Source organism: Harpia harpyja, chromosome 16, assembly GCF_026419915.1.
Source record: "Harpia harpyja isolate bHarHar1 chromosome 16, bHarHar1 primary haplotype, whole genome shotgun sequence".
Taxonomy (NCBI): domain Eukaryota; kingdom Metazoa; phylum Chordata; class Aves; order Accipitriformes; family Accipitridae; genus Harpia; species Harpia harpyja.
Genome location: NC_068955.1, coordinates 20,935,192 through 20,958,252, shown reverse-complemented (window position 1 = coordinate 20,958,252; position 23,061 = coordinate 20,935,192). Strand labels below are relative to the sequence as shown.

Below are 23,061 nucleotides of genomic sequence, written 5' to 3'. Positions count from 1 at the left end.
CTCTCTAACTGCAGAGGGGGGCACAGCCTCTCCCCGGCTGAGGAGAGCTTGGGAGGGGAACCCCTCAGCCAGCGGCCCCCCGAAGCTTAGGCCGGTGCTGTAACCGCGGGCCCCTCGCCGGGAGGCACGGAGCGGAGCTACTGCCCTGCGGTGTTCTGACCGCATCCCCTGATGGCTGCCCGCCCGCCCGCCTCACCGTCGCGCCTCACCGTCCCCTCAGGCAGCGGGCGCGAGGCAGGCGGCCACGGCCTCGCGGCCACCCCAACCCCCACCAACGGCCTCTGCGCGCGCACCGCCCCCCAGCTGGACCAGCAGCATCACGTCATCCCGCGAGCCCAGAGCGCAGGCGCAGCATTGCGGTTCCCCTGCCCGGGCCGCCCCCCTGCAGGAACAGCTGGGGGCTGTACCCACAATGCCGTGCGGCGCTGCCCGCTCCGGTCCATCATGGAGGCGGCCGGCGCAGCTGGCGCAGCTGGCGCAGCCCCGCCGCCCGCCGCCGCCCGGCCCCGCACCCCCTGAGCCCCGCGCACCCCTCGGGCTCCAGCATGAGCGGCGGCGGCGGCTCCTCGGCACCCGGCCGCTTCGCCGACTACTTCGTCATCTGCGGGCTGGACACCGAGACCGGGCTGGAGCCGGACGAGCTCTCCGGTGAGTGGCCGCGGGGTCGGGGGGCGGCGGCCGTTAATGGTGGGCTCTGTGGCGGCGGCGGCGGGACGGCAGCTCTGGAGGCGGGGTCCGGCCTCGCCTCCTCCCCTCCCCTCCCCGCTCCGCCGACCCGTCTCGGGCGGCCCCGGGGCACTGCGGAGGGAGCCGCCGGCGTCCTCCGCCGCCCCCCGCTCCGGGCAGCGGCGCTTGTGCCCCGCGCCGCCGGCACCGGCGCCTCGGGGTCTGTGCAGCTGCCCGGAGAGCTTGGCGTGCAGAAATGCCCGGCTGTGCGCAGACGTGTGGTTCTAAAAGTGTGCCCAACTTCTTGAAAAACCCAAGAAAGTTCCTCTTTTAAACGGCCTTTCCAAAGTGAGGGTTGCGTGGGGGCGGTGGCATTGTTTTAGATCATCTCTGTCTTAACAGCCATCTGCCGCGCTCTTGTTGAAGCTGGGTTACGTTTACCAACTTTTAGTCAGGCTCTTGGGCGTTGGAAACACGCAGGTAATCTTAATGAATCAGATTCTGGAGAGAAAGCGAAGACTTTTTGCTTGTTCTCTATTGAGTTTTGTTGTTGCATAGGATAAGGGTTCTCTTCCAGCAGCAGCTGGAAACAAATCGGGTCAGGAAGTAATTACTCTGTTCGATGAGAATGTTCACACCAAATACACAGCTAAAACCTATCAGTCTGTCCCACAACACTGTGTCAAACCTGTCTTTTTAAGGTTAAAAAAAATCTGTTCTTTGTTTTAGCAGCACCTTGTTTCAGCTTTAGTTTCACTGTACTGGCTTCAGTTAAATTAGATTGTTGCTTAGCATATTTAACTGTCCAGGAAGATATAGGAATGCGGTGGTGAAAACCTGACCTAACATCAGTACTTATTTCGTGTGTTTGAGCTCAGAACTTGACCAATGATATGTTCTCCCCCCCCCCCCCCCCCGCTTTTTTTAAATTAGCTTGCTTTTATAAGATGTCATGAGTGGTTTTTTACATCATTGTGTTTAACCCCTCCCCCCCAAATAAACACTTGTTTCGTGTAGAGTGAAGTTTTTGTTATTAGAACTGAATTCTTACACTGAACTCCCCAGAACTTTGGCTATGATGAAAATTTTCTTTTTTTTTTCTTTTTCTTTTAGTGACTTGAAACAAAATTTCTCTTGGGTTCCTCATGCTGAGCAGTACCTTACCCTAAAAGAATTCATGTTTGATTAACGTTAAAATAACTGTAGACTGCAACTTGAGTCTTGAAGAGTGAATACAGCGTAACAGTCTGCTCTATAATGGCACTTTAAATTACAGCATCAATTTAATTTAAGAAATCAAAGAGAACAAAATGCAATACAATTTCATTGAAGGATATGTGAGGTTCCACAGATTTTTCCTGATTAAATCACAAGTGAACAACGCTTCAAGATTGAAAACAGTTTCTGATGTTAATTTTATTATTCATTTACTATATATCTATTTGTGTAACATAGTGCAAGGCACACTTAGTAATGCTCCCTGATCTCGATAGGAATATGAATAACTCTCCTCACATAATTAAATTTAAAACCAGCAGTGTATTACTTTGAGCTAGCTATCTAATAGTAAACTGGAAGACATCAGTGCCTTTTAAAAAATATTCTGTCTGAGTGCGCAGGTCTGAAAGCTGGAGCGTGGTGTTCTTTCTGTATTTGCTTTCCTGGTCAAGGACTACATCTGTAGTATGTAAAACTGTGGTGTGCAATGTATCTCGGACTCTGCTATTCCACCATCATACTGTAATGGCGTTGCTTGTGACAAGGTGTGGGTTTGGGGGGAGAATAGGTTTTGGAATTCGTGGGGGAGACTGATTTTTGCGTGATTTGAGGAAAGGTTTTGAAAAAAGAGGGGGGGAACAAAGGGGAGGAGGATAAATTTATGATAACGTCACAGTATATGAGCTAGCTGGAATTCCGGTGCATTTTCTTGAGTTTGTTGTGTTATTAATAATGCACGATAGTGTGACTGATAATGCTTTCCAATTCTGTCTTAGGTTATAGCCTTCTCCAGTGCCCGCTGATATAAATGGAAAGGGCCTCTGTTGATTTCAGTGGGTTTTGGATAAAGCTTTGAAACACTTTGTACTTCCTGGAAGGCTTTCTTGTTTGAATGAAAGGGTTATTGTGCACTGTTTCCCCCCCGCCCCCCTTCTTATTTCTGTGCTGAAAATTAGGTTCTGAATCCTTGTACTGTTGAAACAATTTGCTTCCTAAGTGTCCGTTGTTGGAAGGGAGGCGCTGGCACTTCAGCTGGAGGGTGCAGGGCTGGGGGAGCGGGGTGCTTCCCCAGCACCGCGGGTCTCTCCAGGGCTTTCCTGCGTCGGTGCTGCCGGAGCTCAGCCTGGCATGATGTCATCGCTACCCCACCGCCGCAGGGAACTGGCGGTCGCTGCCAGGGCCTCCGGGGATGCTGCTGGCAGACTTTGTTCTCACCAAGCTAATGAAACTGTGTATTTCAGGTATTCAACCTTAATATTGATGATACCCCGTTTTCTGCAGACTTGTAAATGAAGCGTAAGATCATGAATTGATGCTCAGTCTAGTTACTTTGCTTGGAGAAACACCTCTGATAGCATTTTTCCTTTGTTGCAAGCTTACTAAACAGCACAGCTGTAACACTTTTTTCCTGAAAAAGTTGGCTGACTGATGGAATATGCACAGTATATGTATATATGTTTATTTTCTTTTAACATAGCGAGAAATACTGTACTTAGGACCTTGTAGTTAGCATGGGTTAAAGATAGCATGTTCTCTATCGCTAGGGCTTTTTTATCCCCAAATTGAAGTGATCTGGTTATCTGGGCATCCTTTCTTGTTTTGATAATTGTGTTCCCACTGGGTGACCTGTTAAAGCAGATAGAAAATATTTACAAAGTCATAGTAAAACAAAACAAACAAAAAACCCAACACTGGGTGAAGTCTTCATCCAGTGTCAGTTGCCGAGCTGGACAAGAGAGGAGCTGAGGCGCATTTCCACATTTCCAGATGGTATTGATGTGCCAGAAGTGATGACAGAAATCTCTTAAGTATGCTGCAGAGGTCTGTTACGGATGCATTTCCTTCGCAGAGGAAATCACAGAATGGTTGAGGTTGGAAGTGACCTCTGGAGGTTGTCGGTTCCAGCCCCCCTGCTGAAGCAGGGCCACCCAGAGCCAGTTGCCCAGGACTGTGTCCAGATGGCTCTTGAGTATCTCCAAGGATGGAGACTCCACAACCTCTCTGGGCAACCTGTGCCAGTGCTTGGTCACCCTCACGGTGAAAAAGTGAGTCCTGATGTTCAGATGGAACCTCCTGCGTTTTAGTTTGTGCCCATTGCCTCTGGTCCTGTCATGGGGCACCACTGAAAAGAGCCTGGCTCCGTCCTCTTTGCACCCTCTTCAGGTATTTATATACATTGATAGATTCCCCCCTGAGCCTTCTCTTCTGCAGGCTGAACAGTCGCAGTTCTCTCAGCCTTTCCTCATATGGGAGATGCTCCAGTCCCTTAATCAGCTTTGTGGCCATTTGCTGGATGGCCATGCAACTCTCTCCACTATGTCCGTGTCTGTCTTGTACTAAGGAGCACAGGACTGGGCACAGTACTCCAGGTGTGGCCTCACCAGTGCTGGGTAGAGGGAAAGGATCACCTTCCTCAACCTGCAGGCAGTGCTTTGACTAATGCACCCCAGGATAGCATTTGCCTTCTTTGGAGCAAGGACACGTTGCTGGCTCATGGTCAACTTGGTGTCCACCAGGAAATAATGAAATACATCAACTACCAAAAATCTTCTGTGTGTAATATAATCTATCATAATGCTGCAACATTATGATGGGATTTCTTAATTTAGGTTGTATGACTGTGCCCCAGAAAGGTAATGAGAATGAAGTCGTGCCTCATCTCATTTTTCAGCTGGATTCTCTTATCCGTTGAGTTAGTTAGATGTGATCTGAATGATGGTGGCAATACTTGCACTGTGTGGAACTGTTGGAGTTTTTGTTCTGTGTTCTTTTTCACTAAAGATTTTGTTTTCTTTTCCTCCTCTGTGGTGTGTTAGTTTTTAACAATCACTTGTCAATGGAGTTTGTTTATTATGGAGTGGTAAAACAAAGGATCAACTTGCCATTGTGTTACATGTATGTGTAATTGTAGTCTGGGAGTTGCTATTACAAAATATGAAACCAAGACCCAAATATCTGGACAACATATTCTAATCTAAGATTTTCCATTGCACATGCCTTAGTAGTCTTCAATGTCATATCATAAAGATGATAACAGTTATTTCAGAAATAACAGTGTTACAAAGGAGAAATAGTTCAAAAAAAAAAAGAAAATGCTTATAATCTGTGAAGAAAATACCGATGATTTAATAATAGAATTGTTTTTAAAAAAATCTTATTCTGGAAGACTAAGGTCAGTCACCTGTATTTCTTTCTGCCCTTCCTCCCAGTCTGAGCTTGTCTTTTAAGGTTTGGTCCAAAAATTAATCTATTCAGTAGATGGACTTATGTTCCTTTTGCCAAGGTCCTCATCATGGTGCTTTGAGTTGTCCATCTGATCATGAGCTCCATCCTTAAAGGAGGATGAAAATGAGTGTTAGGTGAAGTCAATGTGTCCAGGAAATATCCTTCCCGTAGACACCCTTCATGTGCCTTTTCAGAATCCCTATTAGATCTCCTTTCAGTCTAGTATGTGGTGATGTAATACCATTTTAATTATTCTTCATCTCTTATACCATTTTTGTATTTTGTTTTTAATGATGTTGAGTCAAGATCTCTGTGTGTAGATTATGTAGCATAACAGGACTGGTTATGAGTAAGGCATCTATATGCTGGCACAGTAGCCACTTTATTAGTGCTGGTGTGTGAAATTCTGAAGGAAGATGATACATGGTGTATAGTATTCACCTAGCTCCACTCAGAATGAATCTGACAAACTGATACTAGAGCAAGTGTTTCTCCTGACCAGTGAGGTAGAAATGTTGTCTTGCCTCATCTCTCTGTCTGTAATTGAAGTGTCGTTATTTTTCTGTTTTGTTGGCTTCAGATTTAAAATGACAGCTTATCTTCATACATTTCCTGTTGGTAGGGTTTATTTTAACAGCATTCTGTATCAATATAAACTCTTAAATATGGGTGTGATGAAATGGTTGAAGGCATTTGTCACATCTATAAACCAATAAATTGCTTAGTATTTCAGAATTGGGGTAGTAGTTTCCTTTGTGGTAGTCCATGTAGCAATGCTGTTATCAGCACCTGTGTTAGTTTCCAAGTTCAACAGATTTAAATAGTTGCAGGCTTTTCTTTTGCCTCAGAGATATTTGTAAGGGGTAGCTAAAGGGAAGGAGGAGAAAGAAGAGCAGCTTAGTTTAAATTAGCAGATATAGTTTTCTGACTGATGTTTGACCTGTTTTGTGTTTTCCTCTTTTGGGCATTTTTATCTTGGAATTAAGGCATGGCATTTGGGGTTGGAGCCAGCTGGGATTCTTGCAGTGAAGCTGTTCTGCAGTACTGTTTATTCCTTGGGTAAATAGTGTGTGAGTGAACTCCTTTATCTTTGCTATGGTAGTAGTACCAACAGTTGCTACAGAAGTGAATTGCATTGGTGGGAGCCATTGCTTGATTTTTCCAAAGGCTGAAGTGTTCCGTGATTTGGGGGTTTAGTTTTGGGTGGTTTTTTCCCCTCTTCCTCTCTTTGTCCATAATATGGATGGTATCAGTGCAAGCTTCCCACAGTTCCCTAATGGTGTGCCTCTTCCCTTGGGGATTCATTCTGAGACTGAAAGGGAGGTTTTTCAGTTTCTTTCCTTCTCTGAGGTTGCTAGCCAAGGTGTTAACTCTGTGGGGGGCCTCTCCAGTAGCACCAAAGGCTGAGACCACACACTGTTCTCACATAGGCCACTGTGGACAGGCGGTAGATAGCAACAACTTTTGGCTGGATTTACACTGGCGCATGTGAAACATTTTAATCCAGATAATAGTTTATTCCACTCCTCCCTACCCCCTCTATCTTTTCCCAAGAAGCTCGAGCTGTTTGCTATGTTTGAGTGCCAAAAAGATCTTTTGTCTCTTTGGGAACTGAGGCAGACGTGCTAGGGTAGCTGATATGTAGAATAAAGAATGGGAGAGCTGATGTAAGGGGGAAGCAGCTGTACTTTGCTGAACTACGTTTGAAGCCACAGTTTATTAGGTGATGTTTCTATAATGCCAATCTTGTGATTATCATATTTGTATTTTAGGTTAAACTGAGCTGTGTGCTTTACAGAATCATCCCCTCAAAACCTCCAAAACTCTTCATTCTTCCACCCTTCAGTATTCAGTTACAAATTCAGCTTACTTGGAAGACTCTTAAGTAAGGTGTCGGGGAGGACAAAGGTTACAGGTTCTTGATTTGAGAATAGACTGCAGATGCTAAAACAGTGTCTAAAGAATTAAAGTTTACAAGTTTGACTTTTGAAGCCTTTTAAAAAAGCCATAGGAATTTCACCTTATTAAAGGCAGGCATACAAAGATGGGTTGATTGGCTTTTTGTTCCTTTGTGGTTAGTTTTTTGTGTTGTTTTGTTTTCTTTTGCAAGAGAGAAACTACACAAAGAGAACATCTTAAATGGATTGTATGGGAAATACTGCCATTTGCAAATAATAATAAAATGCCCCCCCCCCCCCTTCAAAATATTGATCCTGTAGTTACAAAACACTACAACTGTTTTTATCTGCTTTTTGGCTTAGTAATGTCCTACTTGAGTGTTCTTGGTAATGACTTCTCATACTTATCTTCTGAATTCCCTCTAACCTGCAGGGCTCATGTAGCAGAAATAATGCACATGAAGTGACAATGTCAGAAGCAATTACTTACTGATGTATGTTGTGCAGTAATTACTCTCTCTGAATTTCTTGACAACCCTTTCAGATTTGTGGTTTGTAGTCAAGTTTGCAGTGAACTGGAATGTTAATCCTGGGAGGCTTGAAATATTATTGCACAGAGAAATTATGAAGCATTCCAGCACAAACTGATGAATGATAAAGAATTTACTTGGAATGCTTCTGCTCAAGGCATGTTTCTTAGTCTTTCCAGGAAAATGCTACTTTGCTTATCGTTTAATGGGCAAGAGACCTTTAGTTTCACACTCTCCTGTAGAAGTGTAGAGTATTGCCATTTTTATTTAGTTTTTTGGGTTTTTACTGGTTGTGTGATCAGCCACAGTCAGGTACAAGGTGTACCTTTGTATTGAGTCATTTACATATTGATACTGAAGCATCTTGAAGAAGAAACTTTACTGTATTTCATGGATAAGTGATCTGCAGACAGATAACATGCCAGTCATAAGCAACCTTTTCATTTTCAGATAGAGCAACATTTCAGTGTTTGAGTGAGGAAAAAAGGTTGGCTTTACAGAAACAGATACTCTTTCAGCAAGACTTCAGGTGAGTTTGGGAAAGTTTTTTTTGCAATTGTAGTTGCTGCTGCTTGTGTCTACAATTGCACTCTGTGTTACAGAAATATGTGGTCAGAGATCTTGAGGTTGCTGCACTTCTGTGCATTGCTTCTGTTCCCTACAAGCATAATTTTTTTATGAGCTATTCTACTATTTGCATATATTACTTATTCCTCCTTAACTCGCTACCTTCAGCAAGCTCCCTTACCAACTGTTGTTTGTGGTTTTGCTCCCCAAGCCCAGCACTGTCCTACTGAGCTGTCATCAGAATTGCAATGGCGAAGAGGTAAGTCCCTTAAGTTAACAAGGTCAGTGCCAGCTCTAAACAGCTTAAGACTGTCATGTCCCTTTCTGGCTCTTTTACATGTGTGGTCTGGGAGCTTGAGGTGTGAAATAACTCATTCAAAAGTTTTGCTGAAGGCTCGTAAAATTTCTATTTATCAGTATCTCAGTCATTTCTGAGAATGAATCTGGCAGAGATTTTGTGGCAGCCCAGGCCAGTCTAACTGTAGGTTGTCATGGTCTCCCTTTCCCCGTCCTTACTGCGGTCATGTGCTCCTGCCTCCCTGCCTTGCATGAGGACTAGCTAGTCCCATTGGCCATGGTTCAGTGTAGCAGGTTCCAGGGGAGCACCTGGCCTTGGTGTGAGGAAGGATGTTGGCAATGCACAGCCGTTGATTCAGTTGGCGTAGGCACCCTGAAGTAGAGCTCCTTTGGGGGCCATATTAAAAAAGTTCTTTAGACTGAAATCCATGTGAATGATCTGCAGAACACTGACCTGACCTCTAAGGGGTTTGTGATCCAGAGTGTGCAAGTTACTTAAGCTTTGTGAAGTTGCTTTAATGCTGCAAGGTCATTGCAGGCAGTGAGCATTGGATAGATGTCCCAGTGTTCATGTCTCCCCTGGGAGTGTGCTTAGGATCCATGAACTAACCTTCCCTACAGAGGTCTGCCCTTGCATGTTTTAGTAGCCTTGAGAATGGCTGCCATTTCACAGGTGAGGCCTTATAAACAGGGCCTAATCTCCACTTGGAAAATGAAGGAATCTGGACATATCCAGTGAATGAGATGAATTGACTGTTCTTTTCATAATTCATTCCACAAATAGTCCTGTGTCTATTATGTGTGGGTGGCAAAGTGTGCTCAGGGAAGTATTCGTGTGGTGTGTGTGGGGTATTTGGGTTCTTTTTTGTGTGTCTTTTTTTTTTTTTTTTCCCTTTCATATAAAGTCTTCCACAGTTAAAACTATATACAACATAATGTTTTGTTTTGCTCAAGCTCGCCCAGGGAAGGGATTTAACTCATAATCTTGGTTCTGTGGAACCATGGGCCATCATCTTTGTTTATGACTTTGAACAAAGGGGTGATATGCAGTTATAAGTGGTTAACTTGGACCTGTGACTTGTGTTTTCAGGACTGAATAACAGTACTGGACTTTGTTCTTCCTGTTCTAATCAGATTTGCATACTGAAAACTTTTTTTATCAAACATGAATCATGCTTTGTGAAGAAGAAAGGTAAGCTTGATATGGTACATGTAAAAGGAAGAAAGCTCAAGAGAAATGGTTGGTGAGATGACAAGGAAGGATATAGTCAGAGCTAAGATAAACTTCAGAGTTTGTCATATCCGTTGACCAAACTGTCAGCACATCTGATTAATTTGCTGGTATTAGAAGTCACTTCTATTTTAAAAATAGAAAAAAACCCCATCAAGCAACTTGATGACTTTCTTACAGGGCATTTTGCGGAGGGGAGGGGTAGTCCTTATTAAGGCAGGTTACTGCAAAACTCTGTTTTCAAACGTTAGATAACAAAGTGAAACACACTGGACAGGATTTGTATACTGAGATGGCTGCATAGCTGAACTTTTTGTATTTTGCTGACCTCTGTATGTCATTGGAACCTGCTTGAAAGGCTTCATGTGTATTTTAAAATATGGCTTTCCTCTTCAATGCAAGACCTCAGTAGTATCCCAGAAGAATAGAAATACTTGGTTAACGGACTGGACAGATGCTTCAATAACATTTGGTCCTTGTGCTTTTACACAGACATGTCTCCATCAGTCCTCAGAGCTGGAGTTGGAGGGCAATTGGGATGCAAAAAGTAGGGACATTTAACTGGATGGGACAAGTCACTGTAAAAGGAGGTCCACAGTGGTTCAGGAGGGTTCCGTGAGATGGTCTGTGCTTCTGTTTGCTCAGGCTTTCCTGAAGTAGCCTCACTGGGTCTGCCAATCTTAGGTGGGCATGAGGAGAACAGCTGATTTCTATATTAATATACTTAAAATATGCTTGTCTCCACTTCTATTTTGTATTTTTGGTACATGTAAAGGAATTGTGTTCTATTCTGAAGATAAGCCACCCTTTCCTTTCTTAGTGTCTTCTGTTGCACATATTTCGGATCTATTGTGTAATGGAAATGGCATGCCCCGTCAACCCCTGTGGCTGAGAACACGCCTGTCATTGTAATTTTGAGTGCTGCTTCTGTTGTTTAGTTGGAAACAGACCTAAATATCTTTCTGTAAGTCTTTTTGCTGTGGCTAAAGCAGAAAAGTGGTTTAGTAAAACAATTCTGTTTTTAAGAACATTTCCTTGAAAATTTCTGCAGGGCAGTCTTGATTAAAATACATTTTGTCCAACTGCCTTCCTATGTTACATGCAAAGTAGTAAAAAAAAAAAAAAAGGTTTAGGATGCTTTTAAAGATGCAAGCTGAGGACGTTTGGGGGGATTTTCTTGCTTGTTTCTTTAAAAAGCTGCCTTAGATTCTTGATGGTTTCTTCTGCCACTTGCCTGTCCCACCTCTTCCTGATTTCCTTGAAACGGTACCAGAAAAATAAAAACAAAAGCTTTTGGTTTCCTGACCTTACAATCACAGAATACAGATGTCCTCAGCTGGTTTTTTGTTGTGCTTTAAATTCATTGTTAGTAGCATTTTAAACTATTCCAGAGTGTGTGTGGCAGTATGTTTTGTTATCAGCCAGATGAATGCTGAAACTTACATGATGAATGAATGTCTGTTAACTCCTAAATTTTCATTTGCCATAGAGGGCTTGGAAGAATTTATGCTATCAAAGCAATGGAGGATCAAGAGATTATTTGTATCCAGTGGAGTTTACACTAAATATCCAGTTAGTGAAATGAACTCTTGTTTTTTACTTCAGTTCACAGTGATGTTCTTCGTATTACAATTCTTGAAACATTACAATTCTTGAAACATTACAATTCTTGAAACATTACAATTCTTGAAACATTACAATTCTTGAATTCTGGAAAGCAGAAGAAAATGGGAAAACAACAGGATCTTTTACAGTTGACAGATGAGGGTTAACTTGTCTCTGTCCTCCCTTTTTTAGTGACTGCAGCAGGAAGAATTGTATTGTCCATTGAACAAATCTATGTTGTATGCTGAAAGGAATGTGTTCTCATGGGGTTGGGATAAGGGATTGTGTTACAAGCAAGTTTGGGTTCCCTAGATGACAAACGGGTAAAAAAAAAAAAAATTAGGGCCTTTCATCACTCTGGCTATTTCCATTCTCTTCTCTCTACTTCCTCTAAAGAAAGTCCTTCAACTTTAACAGATGAAGGATGGCACTCCACCCAATGTACATTTCAGTTGCACTTAAGGTAGATACCTAAGTAGAGGGCAATGTGTCCATAATGCATATTTGCACTGTTCTTTTAGAAAGGGAGACAGCAGACTTCCTTTGCCTTTGAGCTCTTTTGTCAGGGAAACTGGAACAGTAACTTACATAAAGAAGTTTTTAGAGGAGGTCCCAGATGTGAAAATCATAGGTTCTAGATCTGTTACAAATCCACTGGAATGACAGCTGCTAGAGACAGTGATTGAAACCCCTGATTCATTAGAGGCAGTGAATGAAACCCCTCATTCCACTTGCTTAGACAGCAGTGCTGCAGTAAAATGGAAGTGATCCTGAAGATTTTCTCATATGAAAACTGTTAAAGTCCCAATTCCGGTAATGAATTAACTGGTCTAATCACCACTTCAGCTTGCACTATGCCAGGTGGCCTTGCCAACAGGGGGAAGGGGGGATAGAAGTGCAGGACAGAGGGTTTATATGTTTCAGGATAAAAGGGAAGAATTCTTTTTTGTGTATGTCTGAGGAAGAGGTTTGCTGGGGAAGGGAGTCCTCTCTAATGAGAAATACGTGCAGCTCTGCTTAAGGAGGAGGAACTGAAAGGAAGGAAACAAGTCATAAGCTGAAGGCATTTGTCCATTGATGGAGTGACTGTTTGCTTACAGATTTGGCAGCTGCAGCTTTTCTTGAATCATGGTTTTTATTCCAAGAATTCTTATTTAATGAATTTCTTACCTTAGTCTGCCAAACTTTGGATGTTTATTTCCTACATTGTAGAGGGGGTTTTTTGCAGTTATATATGGTTTTATATTTGTTAAAGAAGGAATTGGAGAAACTTGCTGTTTTGTTTTTAAAATAAACTTTGGCTAATTATTAGTATATTAATAGCTCTCCAGGTATGTATTGAAAGGAATTTAATATTAAAATATGGGGTTCTGAAAAATCAGAGTGGTATTGCTCTCCAGAGGGCTAGGTCTGGGGTTTTTGCTTTCATTTGCTCCATACTTTCATCCTTTCTACAGTATGGATTCCAGAAGTATGCACACTGTTTTGCCAGCCAGCTATTTTTATTTAGACTTGGGCCATGAATTTTAGAGCTGGAGTAATTTTATGTTCGGTAAGCATAATTATTTACCTTAATACCTATAGCCTTATTGTGTGTACTGAGAGTGGTTGCTGGCTGAACTGGGAATCCTACGGCTGTTTATGAAAGCTTTGTGCTTTATTATATTTTTTAATTGAAAGGATAGAATTAGGCTGTTCTCTGGATAGAGTTTATAATTCATACACTGTTCAAATCCCCTTGTTGGCTGACTTCTGACTTGCAACCCACACTTCAGAAAACCTCTACTCTTTGGCTGTCATGGTCAGCTCAGTCTCGAGCCTCCACCCTGCACAAGTTGGGATGATTTCCATGATTGCAAGATTCTTTGAACTGTGGTGTAGAAAGTGTGGAGGTAAAGGGTGTGGTTATAGGGTTCTATAGGGTCTTCTGAATCCTAAGTTCAGTTTCTCCAGCATGCTGCATAGTACAGGAAAGCTGCCCTAAGTGTATGGCTCATAGTTTCTGTTGCTGGTACAGACTTTCATTGTTCTTATTCATTTGTTTAATTACAGCAATATGACTGTTTCATGTTGAAGCTGTTTTGTATTTACTTCATTAAGACATTCATTTTAGTGGCAGCAGGAATTGTGTATACAGCCTCTGTATGCTAAAAGATTCCTGTATGAATGTCCTTATGTGGAAAATATAAAGTTAATGTTTTGATTGCATGCTCTAATATTTTTTATTTGAAGATGTCATGTATACAATAAATGTACATCAAGACCAAATGAATTGAATTAAAAACAGGTTGTATCACAGGAATTTAAAGAAAAGCTGCTGGCAGGGTGAAAGCAACAAACCACTTAATCAGAATCAGTACAGCTTTCTGGATGTCTTGGTTTTGTAGTTATTTTGAGCAGATCAGCGGACGCGATGAACAAATGAAGGTGGCAGTATTAATGATTCTTTAAAATCAGTGTTGCATGACCATTTAATTATTTTATTAGGCACTTTTTCTGGTAACTACGGTAGCTTCTTCTGACTTGCTCTTTATTGTCATAGAGGGGAAAATTGAGCTAGACTCTACCTCTGAAATAGCTGCTCAAAGACCTTTTTCTAGCTAGTATGCAGGGAGAAGTCCCTGTACAGTTCTTAGTCTTGCATAATCTTAGAGTTGCAGCACTGCAGTCACTTTCTAAAAACTAAAACCAAATAGTGAATTGACAGCATATACAAAAGGCTGTGATGCAATTTTAAAAAGTTTTGTTTGCAAAGTGTATCCCTGGCATTTTTGTGGATCAAGTTGCCTTTTCTAATTAAGGACAACTTAAGCCACATGGTACTGTTCAGTACAAGGTAGAACTTTATTACATGAATGGAAACTTTTCATGGCAGGGTGTGGGAAGAATGATTGATTGATGTATTGAAGAGAAAAAAAAAATCTAGTGTTAGAAGCATACTTACAAAGAAACAAACTACTCGGCAGGGAAAATTACATTGTTACAATGATGTAAAAGGTTTTTTGGAATTTGCATTAGAAATTTGCAAGCAATCCATCTGGATATGTGTTGCTTCTGTTGCTACAAGCTACCTGAGAGGACGTATATGATTGGCAGGCATAGCTTGAATTTACAGTGTATGTGTTAAGAGGTTTCAGTACAGGTCTAGCTTCTTTCATGACTACACATGAAGCTTTGACAAGGAAATATGTTACTACTTAGCATGGTTACATGTAGCTGATGATAGCAGCTCCCCCATGGTTCAGGTTGTGAACAGAACTTTGCAAATGGCATAGTCAAAAAAGGGAAGGGAATGGAGTGAGAGGTGTGTGTCTGTGGTGGTAGGGTTTTAAGTCTGAATTTCCAACCCTTTAAAAAGGTCTTGTCTTCCTCTTTTGTTGAGAATTCAAAATTTCATCTTTTTCACTTACAGTAAATCCACTTTTCAGTTGAAACTTGTAATTGTTTATATATTAGGGGGGAGGCCATAAGTAATTGAAACTGCAAGTTGTACAACCTAGCCATTTTTTTTTATTACTGTGTTGGGAAGACCCCCCCGCCCCCCCCCCCCTTCCTGAAAAGGAATACGGAAGGCAGTGAATCGTATTTTTCTCTGGGTAAATCAGGAAAGAGCTAAAATTAGACCTTCAGAATTCACTCTTATTCCCCCTCAAAGCTGAGGAAAGCTTGCTAGATAGTGTTTTGCAGGTTACTGAATTGAAGAATGCTTTAGTTCATTCTAGTTTCTGTAACTTTTTTTTCTCTATATAATCTTGTAGAAAAGTGGTATCCATTGATATGGACAGTTTCATGCAGATAACTTCCAAAGCAATGCTGTCCTGCACAGGTTGGAAACTCCATGTAGTATCTCTGAGTTTGTAAGTACTAACTCTCATCAGACCAAGACACAGACACAGCTGTCTTCTGCTCACAGGTTGAGCAGCAAGAAAAGCAATACAGGTAAGAGCAGGGAGGAGCATAAAAAAGAGAGCCAGAAAGGTTGCCACTGTACACTACAAATCTACATTGTGACATGGCTTACGTTCAGTATTAGGTGACTCAGTAAGATATCGCTCAATAAAATGAGATGTAGTTGTTCGTTCAAACGTAGGATACTTGGAGTGTATGCATTAGCTGTTCTAATGTCCTTGTCATTAGGAAGTCCAAATTACAGATGTGTAGCCCAGCATCATTTAAGGTGGTTATCCTGGTTTCAGCTGGGATAGAGTTAACTTTCTTTCTAGTAGCTGGTATAGTGTTATGTTTTGGGTTTAGTATGGGAATAATGCTGATAACACACTGATGTTTTCAGTTATTGCTAAGTAGTGCTTAGACTAAAGTCAAGGATTTTTCAGCGTCTCATGCCCAGCCAGCAAGAAGGCTGGAGGGGCACAAGAAGTTGGGAGGGGACACAGCCAGGGCAGCTCACCCAAACTGGCCAACGGGATATTCCATACCGTGTGGCGTCATGCCCAGTATATAAACTGGGGGGAGTTGGCCTGTGGGGTGCAGATCGCTGCTCAGGAAGTAACTCGGCATCGGTCAGTGAGTGGTGAGCAATTGCATTGTGCATCACTTGTTTTGTATATCCCAATCCTTTTATTATCATTATTGTCATTTTATCATAATAATTATTATCATTATTATTTTCTTCCTTTCTGTCCTATTAAACAGTCTTTATCTCAGCCCATGACTTTTTGTTTTTTTCCGATTCTCTCCCCCGTCCCACTGGGTGGGGGGGGTGTGGAAGTAAGCGAGCAGCTGCATGGTGCCTAGTTGCTGGCTGGGGTTAAACCACGGCAGTGGCATAAATAACGTTAGAACTAGAAGTCCGTCAGGCCTTATGGTTCCATACACTGCAAATTGTATTAGATGGCTGTTAGAGGAGTGGCGTGAGCTTCAACGCAGCTGTGGAAAGGGGCTGGTTTTAACATGTTCCAACTAAATGTGATGTGGTTCAACTCTTTGGTCACCTTGAGCAGGTTTGTAGTTTCCATTATGCATGCAATACAGTCCATCAAGTTCAGTTTACTAAAGAGATGTGGGAGAGGGGGGGTTGGAGAATTACCTGCCTTTTATGTGAGATTTAATCTGGTCAGTACCGAGTGTACCTTGTGAGCTGAGCTCTGCCTGCCGCAGGAAGAGCTGGGCCAAGCCGGCAGTCTTGGTAGCAGCAGCATTTGATGTCCTGCACATCCCTCAGCCAAGGAGACTGCCTCAGAGGTTATGCCTAGCTGGTGACTTCCCTTTTGATAAGCAAGCTTACTTGAAGAACTTAAGTCTTTTATGCATGTCTCTTTAAATTACATGGTAACAAATAAGGAGAGAGCAATATAGGACTGTAATGAGGCTGACTGCCTACATAGTGTAACAGTGGGAATAGCTTGGTTTTGCCACAGTTCAGACGGATGAAATCTTTTCAAGTCACTGATTGCTGTAGCATCTTCACTCCTTTTTCACCTCGTGGTGTTGTCTTAGGGGCTTGGTGAAGTGTGATAGAAGGGAGAGCAAGGAAAGGGCATTACCAAAGGCAGATGGTGGTTGCTGGTGTTGAGAAGACTGTATTACCCGGCCTGGCAGGAGCCGGGAGTTGGGCAAGCTGGCTGCAGGAACAGGAGCGGCTTCAGAAGTTACTCAGTTTCCCATGTAGGTTATTAAATAAAACTCTGCTATAGTCCCATGTTTTCTTCAGTGCAGCAGTTTAAGAACCTCTGTGTCTGGTTTACTCTTCGCTTCCCTCCTGTTTTGGAGGATCCCTATGAGCTAATTAAGCTGTGGACATGGGCTAAACTGGATTAGTGAAACATTAATCTTTGTTAACCCTTCTTCATTCTCTATTTTTAATCCAAATAATTTCACTGATCCTATTTTGAGTGGGGTGCCACAGATAGTGTTTTTTCCAATGGCAAAGAAATTCTGAGATTCTCTGCTTCACTGTTGTTCTTCTGCTAGTTGCAGCATCAGGTCTTATTCTAAACTGGTGTTTGTGGATTTGTACAGTGCCTAGTGAAATGATGTTTCTCTATGTTTTTATGTTATTACTTACATTAAAAAATACAGTAGGATTCTTATTGTTTTGAAGGTTTGATGTTGAGAAGCATGTTGGCCTGAAACTTCCTGAAGTATTCGTGGTTTTTTTTCTGGCATTTTGTATGTTTATGGATTTCATATGTTGTTTGACAGTCCCTGACAAAAAATCTTAGAGTTGTAGCTATTTGGTTACTGTTTCTGCTTTAAATCCAAATTATTTGTAATTTTGTAGTCTGTGGGGTGGTTTGTATCTTCATTTTTGTAGGGCTTTTCCTATGCTGTGACAAACAGCTGAGTGATAATGTGTATGTGGGGATCATCAAATGTGTTTGAAAGGCCTCCTTACTCTTCAGCAGGCAATACTGTGTTCCATTTAAAAAAAAAAAAAAAAAAAAGCCTTTGACATGGAACTTGCACAAAAGAGAGAAATTATTTACAGAGAAATCACGTTTGAAGACCTCTTTATTGTAGCTCAGATCAATAAGGAAAGTACTTTCTAGCTATCACTTCTGCTAGAGGAGAGGCACCTTACGAAAAGCATGATCTGATGGTAGCAGTCCTTTGATAGTTAAGTGTGGGAACTTCTACTTACTCTGAAACTTGTGGGATACATCATAAGTTTATCAGTTTATCTTCTCTTATTTCTTCATTTTCTCAGTTCTAGAATAAAACTTTGTCCATTTGTGCTGATGCGTTTGTCTCCTGTGTTTGTTAAACCTACTCTTGTCTTCAGTGTTTTTATTAAAACTATTTCAGTTAGTACTGAATTGATCAGATGTCTAATTCACAGAGACACAGATCTTGAAACCATGACTTATTTTTGCCTGCTGGAGATGTGCTGCAATTGGTATTTTGCTGGAGCAGGGTGTTTGTGTTTGAGACTTCTAACTGATCATAAAAGTAGAAATTTAGGGTTAATTGCTTTTTGACTCTTGACATGAGCAAATATTGTTTGTGGATTATTTTTTTTTCCCTGTCTGTTGAAGGATATCTAGTGACAAGTACTAGCTACTTAGTGAGAAAAGTGCAGGGGGAGCCTAAGCGATGGACTTGCTGGTGCTCAGGTTCTCTTTAGTTGTAATGGCAAGAAAATAGGGTGGCCGGTGTCCTGGAGTTGCACAGATCACCTTTCTGTTCCTGGGTTGAACTTTCCAGATGTTGTTGGTGAGCTGTCACTTGAGATTCCCTGCCCTATCAGTATCTTTGGAAGTCAGTGTTGCCCAATCTGAAGGTCCAGTGGTTTGCTGTATTATAAGCTTGAAGGTTCTTACAAAAAGAGGTAGCTAAAGATGGAAGACTGTGCTGCTGTGAAAGAGAGAATGAGCACCACACTCGCGCAGAACTCAATGCGACAAATATGACATTGAAGGTGGGTGGCCCTAGAAAAGAAGTGTAATATGGAGGCACTCTGGCAAGAGCAGTGTCTGTGCAACAGCTGAATTGTTTGATGAATTACAGGAAGGCATGTAAGCATTGCCTTATGTTTCTGTCTGGATCAGAACTCGGTGGGTTTCCAGAAATCAATTTCAGTACTTTCATTAAATTATAGACAGACTTAAGGTCTAAAAAAATTTACATGTGTGTTGGACAGAATGCCTCAGATGGAGATGGACAAGGCTTCTTAAAATATAGAAGCATCCATTTGGTGTTGCTCTTTTATCAGAAGGGGAGAGCAGCATCATGTATTTTGCAATATTAATCATCTTAATGAAAAGGTCTTTGAGTCACAGATTTTATTTCAAAAATATGCATGACCTTGCACATAGGTGAACCCAGTGATTGTGGTGTGTGGTTTCCAAGTTCAGGAGAAAATTCGGTCTTCAGATATTTTCTCCCTTATATGTATGTGGAAGAAAAAAAAAACCCAGGAACAAAACAGCTTAGTAAATGTCTCAGGTTTTTCTTTGGTTGTCTAAACGTTACATCATCTGCACGGATGTAAATATAGAAAATAGTAGGTGTGTTAAATCTCCTGACTTATTTTTAAAACCTCTTTTACAGAGGACTCTCTTTACTTGAGTGTATGTTTGTGTCAGTAAATAGACATGTGGCATTATGTCCATTTTTTCTTTTTCTGGGAGATGGGAAGTTTCTTTAAATGCTAATTTTCGTATTTTAAGATTGTTTTTAGCTCTTGCGGAAGTGCTGTTATGTTTTCTGTCATTGACTCTGCTCTTTCCCAAGATGGTTGTATTTCAGTGAATTTGTGTTTCTGTTTTTTCCTAACTATCCCTCTCTATACGTTTCAGATTTTCCCAAATAGGCATTTTTTTTCTCTCTGAACAATGGTATTATTGAACAAAGTAATAAATAATGTAGCTGTGTGGTTTTGTATGAAAATCAGCTGAGCTGTTGATTTTTCAGACAAACAGGAAAAACAATCCCTCCTTTAATTTTAGTGCTAAAACCCAGAGGATTAGCAAAATAGATGGGAATATTTTGGCTATTGTAAGACCTGTCCTAGGTCCTGATTCAGGATAAGTTCCCCGTTTGAGGTAGTATTTAAGACTTAGTTTAAACAAAATCCAGAGTTACATGACTTCTCAGCTGTCAAAGGACTTCTTAAACATTCCATGGAAATGAAGTTTTGTTTGGTGTAATGTGTTTGTTAAGTTCTTTATTGTATATAGGCACTGTTTTAACAATCTCTGCATATGGCTACTTTGTGGAATTAAATGTTGTATGAAATAAAGATTCTAAGTTGGCTTAGAAATTGAACTTTAAATATTACTGTAAAAGTACAGAACAAACCCAACCAATTCTGAAATCAATTTGTATTGCCATGTAATTGCTGCATGTAAGAAAACAAGTGAGGAGTTGAAGTGTGTTTTCTCTTTTGCAGGTGTTGCTGAAATAGTTTGATTTATTTAAAGCATATGATTTCATGCAATTGTGCTTGATTGTTAGTGCAGCTGTCAACAGCTGCACTCTCATTTAGCTAATTGCATTCTAGTAGGATAGCTAAGCTTATTTTAAGATACGCAGTTGTGCGCTTTTTTTTTTTTAAAGCAACTACACATATTCAGAAGATTTACTGCAGAAAGTTCTGTGTTATCACAATGAACAATCATTGCTCTAGAGGAAATTTGAGAGCTTATAAACAAGACTCTTATCAGCCAGTCTAGTGTGTGGATAGCGTCTGTGAAAAGTTGGACCATGCCACCTAGATGCATGTAGTTCTAAAGGCCTTGAAATGGTCTTGTCCTTGGGGTTAATTTCATCATCTGCTCTTTGGAATTATTTTATGGTTTAACATGTAAAACTTTCATTTAACAAGCAACTAATTTGTATTGCTGCATCAGTGTTCTGGTTGTGTATACAGGAACTATGCGCTTCTGTTACATACTGATCATCTCCTTCAAGAAATATGTACCTGAAATGAGAAATTTGTATGAAGTTGCATATGTATAAAAAGCATATTAGGAGAGTAGACTATCTATTATGCATGCTAATTCTGTGTAGAATACTTGCATGTTTTTTTGCTGGTATGTGTTAGCTACATAATTACAGTCAACAGTATGAAATTTATAATGCAGTGTTGTTTTTATTTGTTATATAGCTTTATGCCAGTATATACAGGCCTCTAAAACCCGAGATGGTGCCAGCCGTTTCATTTCAAGTGCAACAGAAGGTAAAGGAAAAAGTGTGGGGAAAAAAGCGCACAATTTTTTTGTTCATCTGATACCCTATCTTCACGGGCATTTATGTGGTTCTTGATCTTTTAACCTTCTAGACTCTCTCTTCACAGCTAACTTCTTGTAATACATGGTTGATACCCTTTTTTCCTAAGTCTTGAAGAAGAAATTAAGTGATGCCGCTTGTATGTCTATCTTAAACTTGCATCATCTTTGCATCTTGTCTATTTGTGCTTTTCAGTAACAAAATTCCACTGAAACTGAAGCTTTAGATGTGATTTAACAAGAATCTGAAATATCTGAAGAGTAGCTTAGAGAATTGCTGTCATGACCACAATCTCAGGATAGTCGCGCTTAAGGAAAAACACAGATACTTAACGACGTAGAAATGTTACAATGCTAATCCTTGCTAATATCTGTGGTCTGATTATTTGCTAACTAACTGTCTTGCATTTTCTGTTTCTCTTAAAAGGAGTGTGCTTAATTCACTTATCCTCGCATCTACCTGCTGATGTCCTGCTTTTTGGCCTTGTTTGAGCTTAAAAAGAGAATGAAATATTTACTTCTGTATTTTTCCTTCACCTGCAGGGGAAAACTTTGAACAGACTCCGTTAAGACGCACATTTAAATCCAAAGTTCTTGCTCGCTATCCTGAGAATGTTGAATGGAACCCTTTTGACCAGGATGCAGTGGGAATGGTCAGTATTGCTTTATGGCTTTTGTTTTTAAGACAAAAACCTACCTACCTTAAAAATTGAAGGCATTCGTCTGTGTTTTATTTGACAAAAAAAGTGTCAAGTCTATTGTAGATTAGAAGTAATCGTTAATTTCTCTAAATTGTGCAGGCTCAAAAGGCCTTTTCGTTTAATTGGGATATTTTTTTAAAGGAAATTAAGTTAAAACATGTAAGTGGTAAGTCCCTAGGAGAGTTTTTTGTCCTTTTACAACTTTTTTGTTACATTCTGGAGAATTGGTAGAAAAATAAATTAGTCTGCAATAGATGAATCTTCTTTGTGCATGATTTTTCTATTTAATGGAATATGGTGTGGTTTCTTAACTTGGATAAAATATAGTACTCTTCTCTGTCAGGTTTCTGGTCTTAGTGACCAAAATACTTTCCTTTATCTGAGTTTGAATTCTGTTATTTTATTCCTGTTGAGGTTGGTAACGAAATGGTTATGAGTTTCAATAGAAACTGCATAAAGGCCTTTAATATGTTCGTTTAGTTTCTCTGATTTAGATGCATATTACTGTATTGTACAGAGATGTAACACTTAATAGAATTTAAAGTGAAATGCGATGGCAGTCTGTGGATTCTAAATCCTATTTTCACCAATGCTTCTGGAGGCAGGGGGAGAGAAAAGTGTGTTTTAATGGATATTATCTCCCCTCCCCCTTTTTTATAGCTGTGTATGCCTAAAGGGCTTGCTTTCAAGACACAAGCAGATTCCAGAGAACCTCAGTTCCACTCTTTTATTATTACTCGTGAAGATGGCTCACGGACATTTGGATTTTCTCTCACGTTTTTTGAGGAAGTTACTAGCAAACAGATCTGCAGTGCGATGCAGACATTGTATCATATGCACAATGCTGAATATGACATTCTTCATACTCCACCCACAAATGACAAAGATAGCTGCAGCAGCACTGGAGACTGCAATGGCACTTCTGTTTCAAAGCTACAGCGTTTTAACTCCTATGACATCAGCAGAGACACACTCTATGTCTCAAAGTGCATTTGTCTGATTACTCCAATGTCTTTCATGAAAGCTTGTAAGAAAGTACTAGAACAACTTCACCAAGCAGTGACTTCACCTCAGCCGCCACCTCTACCTTTAGAAAGCTACATCTACAATATTCTCTATGAGGTTCCTCTTCCCCCAGCAGGAAGGTCATTAAAATTTTCAGGTGTTTATGGACCAATTATCTGCCAGAGGCCAAGCACCAGTGAACTACCATTATTTGATTTTCCAGTTAAAGAAGTTTTTGAATTGCTTGGAGTAGAAAATGTGGTTCAACTGTTTACCTGTGCCCTCTTGGAATTTCAGATACTGCTTTATTCACAGCGTGAGTACTTTGGTTTTTGTTTTCTTATCTTGTTGTACTGGCACAAGGTCTTTTCGTTTCTTGAATTTAAAAAAAAACCCCACACAAACAACAGAATAGCTGCATTAAAGTGG

At 40.9% G+C, this 23,061-nt stretch overlaps 1 protein-coding gene across 7 annotated transcripts in view; it reads left to right on the top strand.

Annotated features, from left to right (window-relative positions):
• The first annotated feature begins 390 nt into the window (after positions 1–390).
• Positions 391–23,061, top strand: part of DENND5A (DENN domain containing 5A) — a 72,422-nt gene continuing 49,751 nt past the window's right edge. For 3 of the 7 annotated variants that reach the window (XM_052810754.1, XM_052810753.1, XM_052810751.1), the window contains exons 1-4: positions 392–648; positions 20,806–20,877; positions 21,470–21,579; positions 22,288–22,948. In XM_052810754.1, coding sequence (XP_052666714.1) covers positions 546–648; positions 20,806–20,877; positions 21,470–21,579; positions 22,288–22,948 — 946 coding nt within the window. In that variant the 5' untranslated portion in view covers positions 392–545. Of the gene's footprint in view, positions 649–20,805; positions 20,878–21,469; positions 21,580–22,287; positions 22,949–23,061 lie in introns of all 7 variants that reach the window. The other 4 variants (XM_052810755.1, XM_052810756.1, XM_052810752.1 and 1 more) reach the window with 4 other exon arrangements.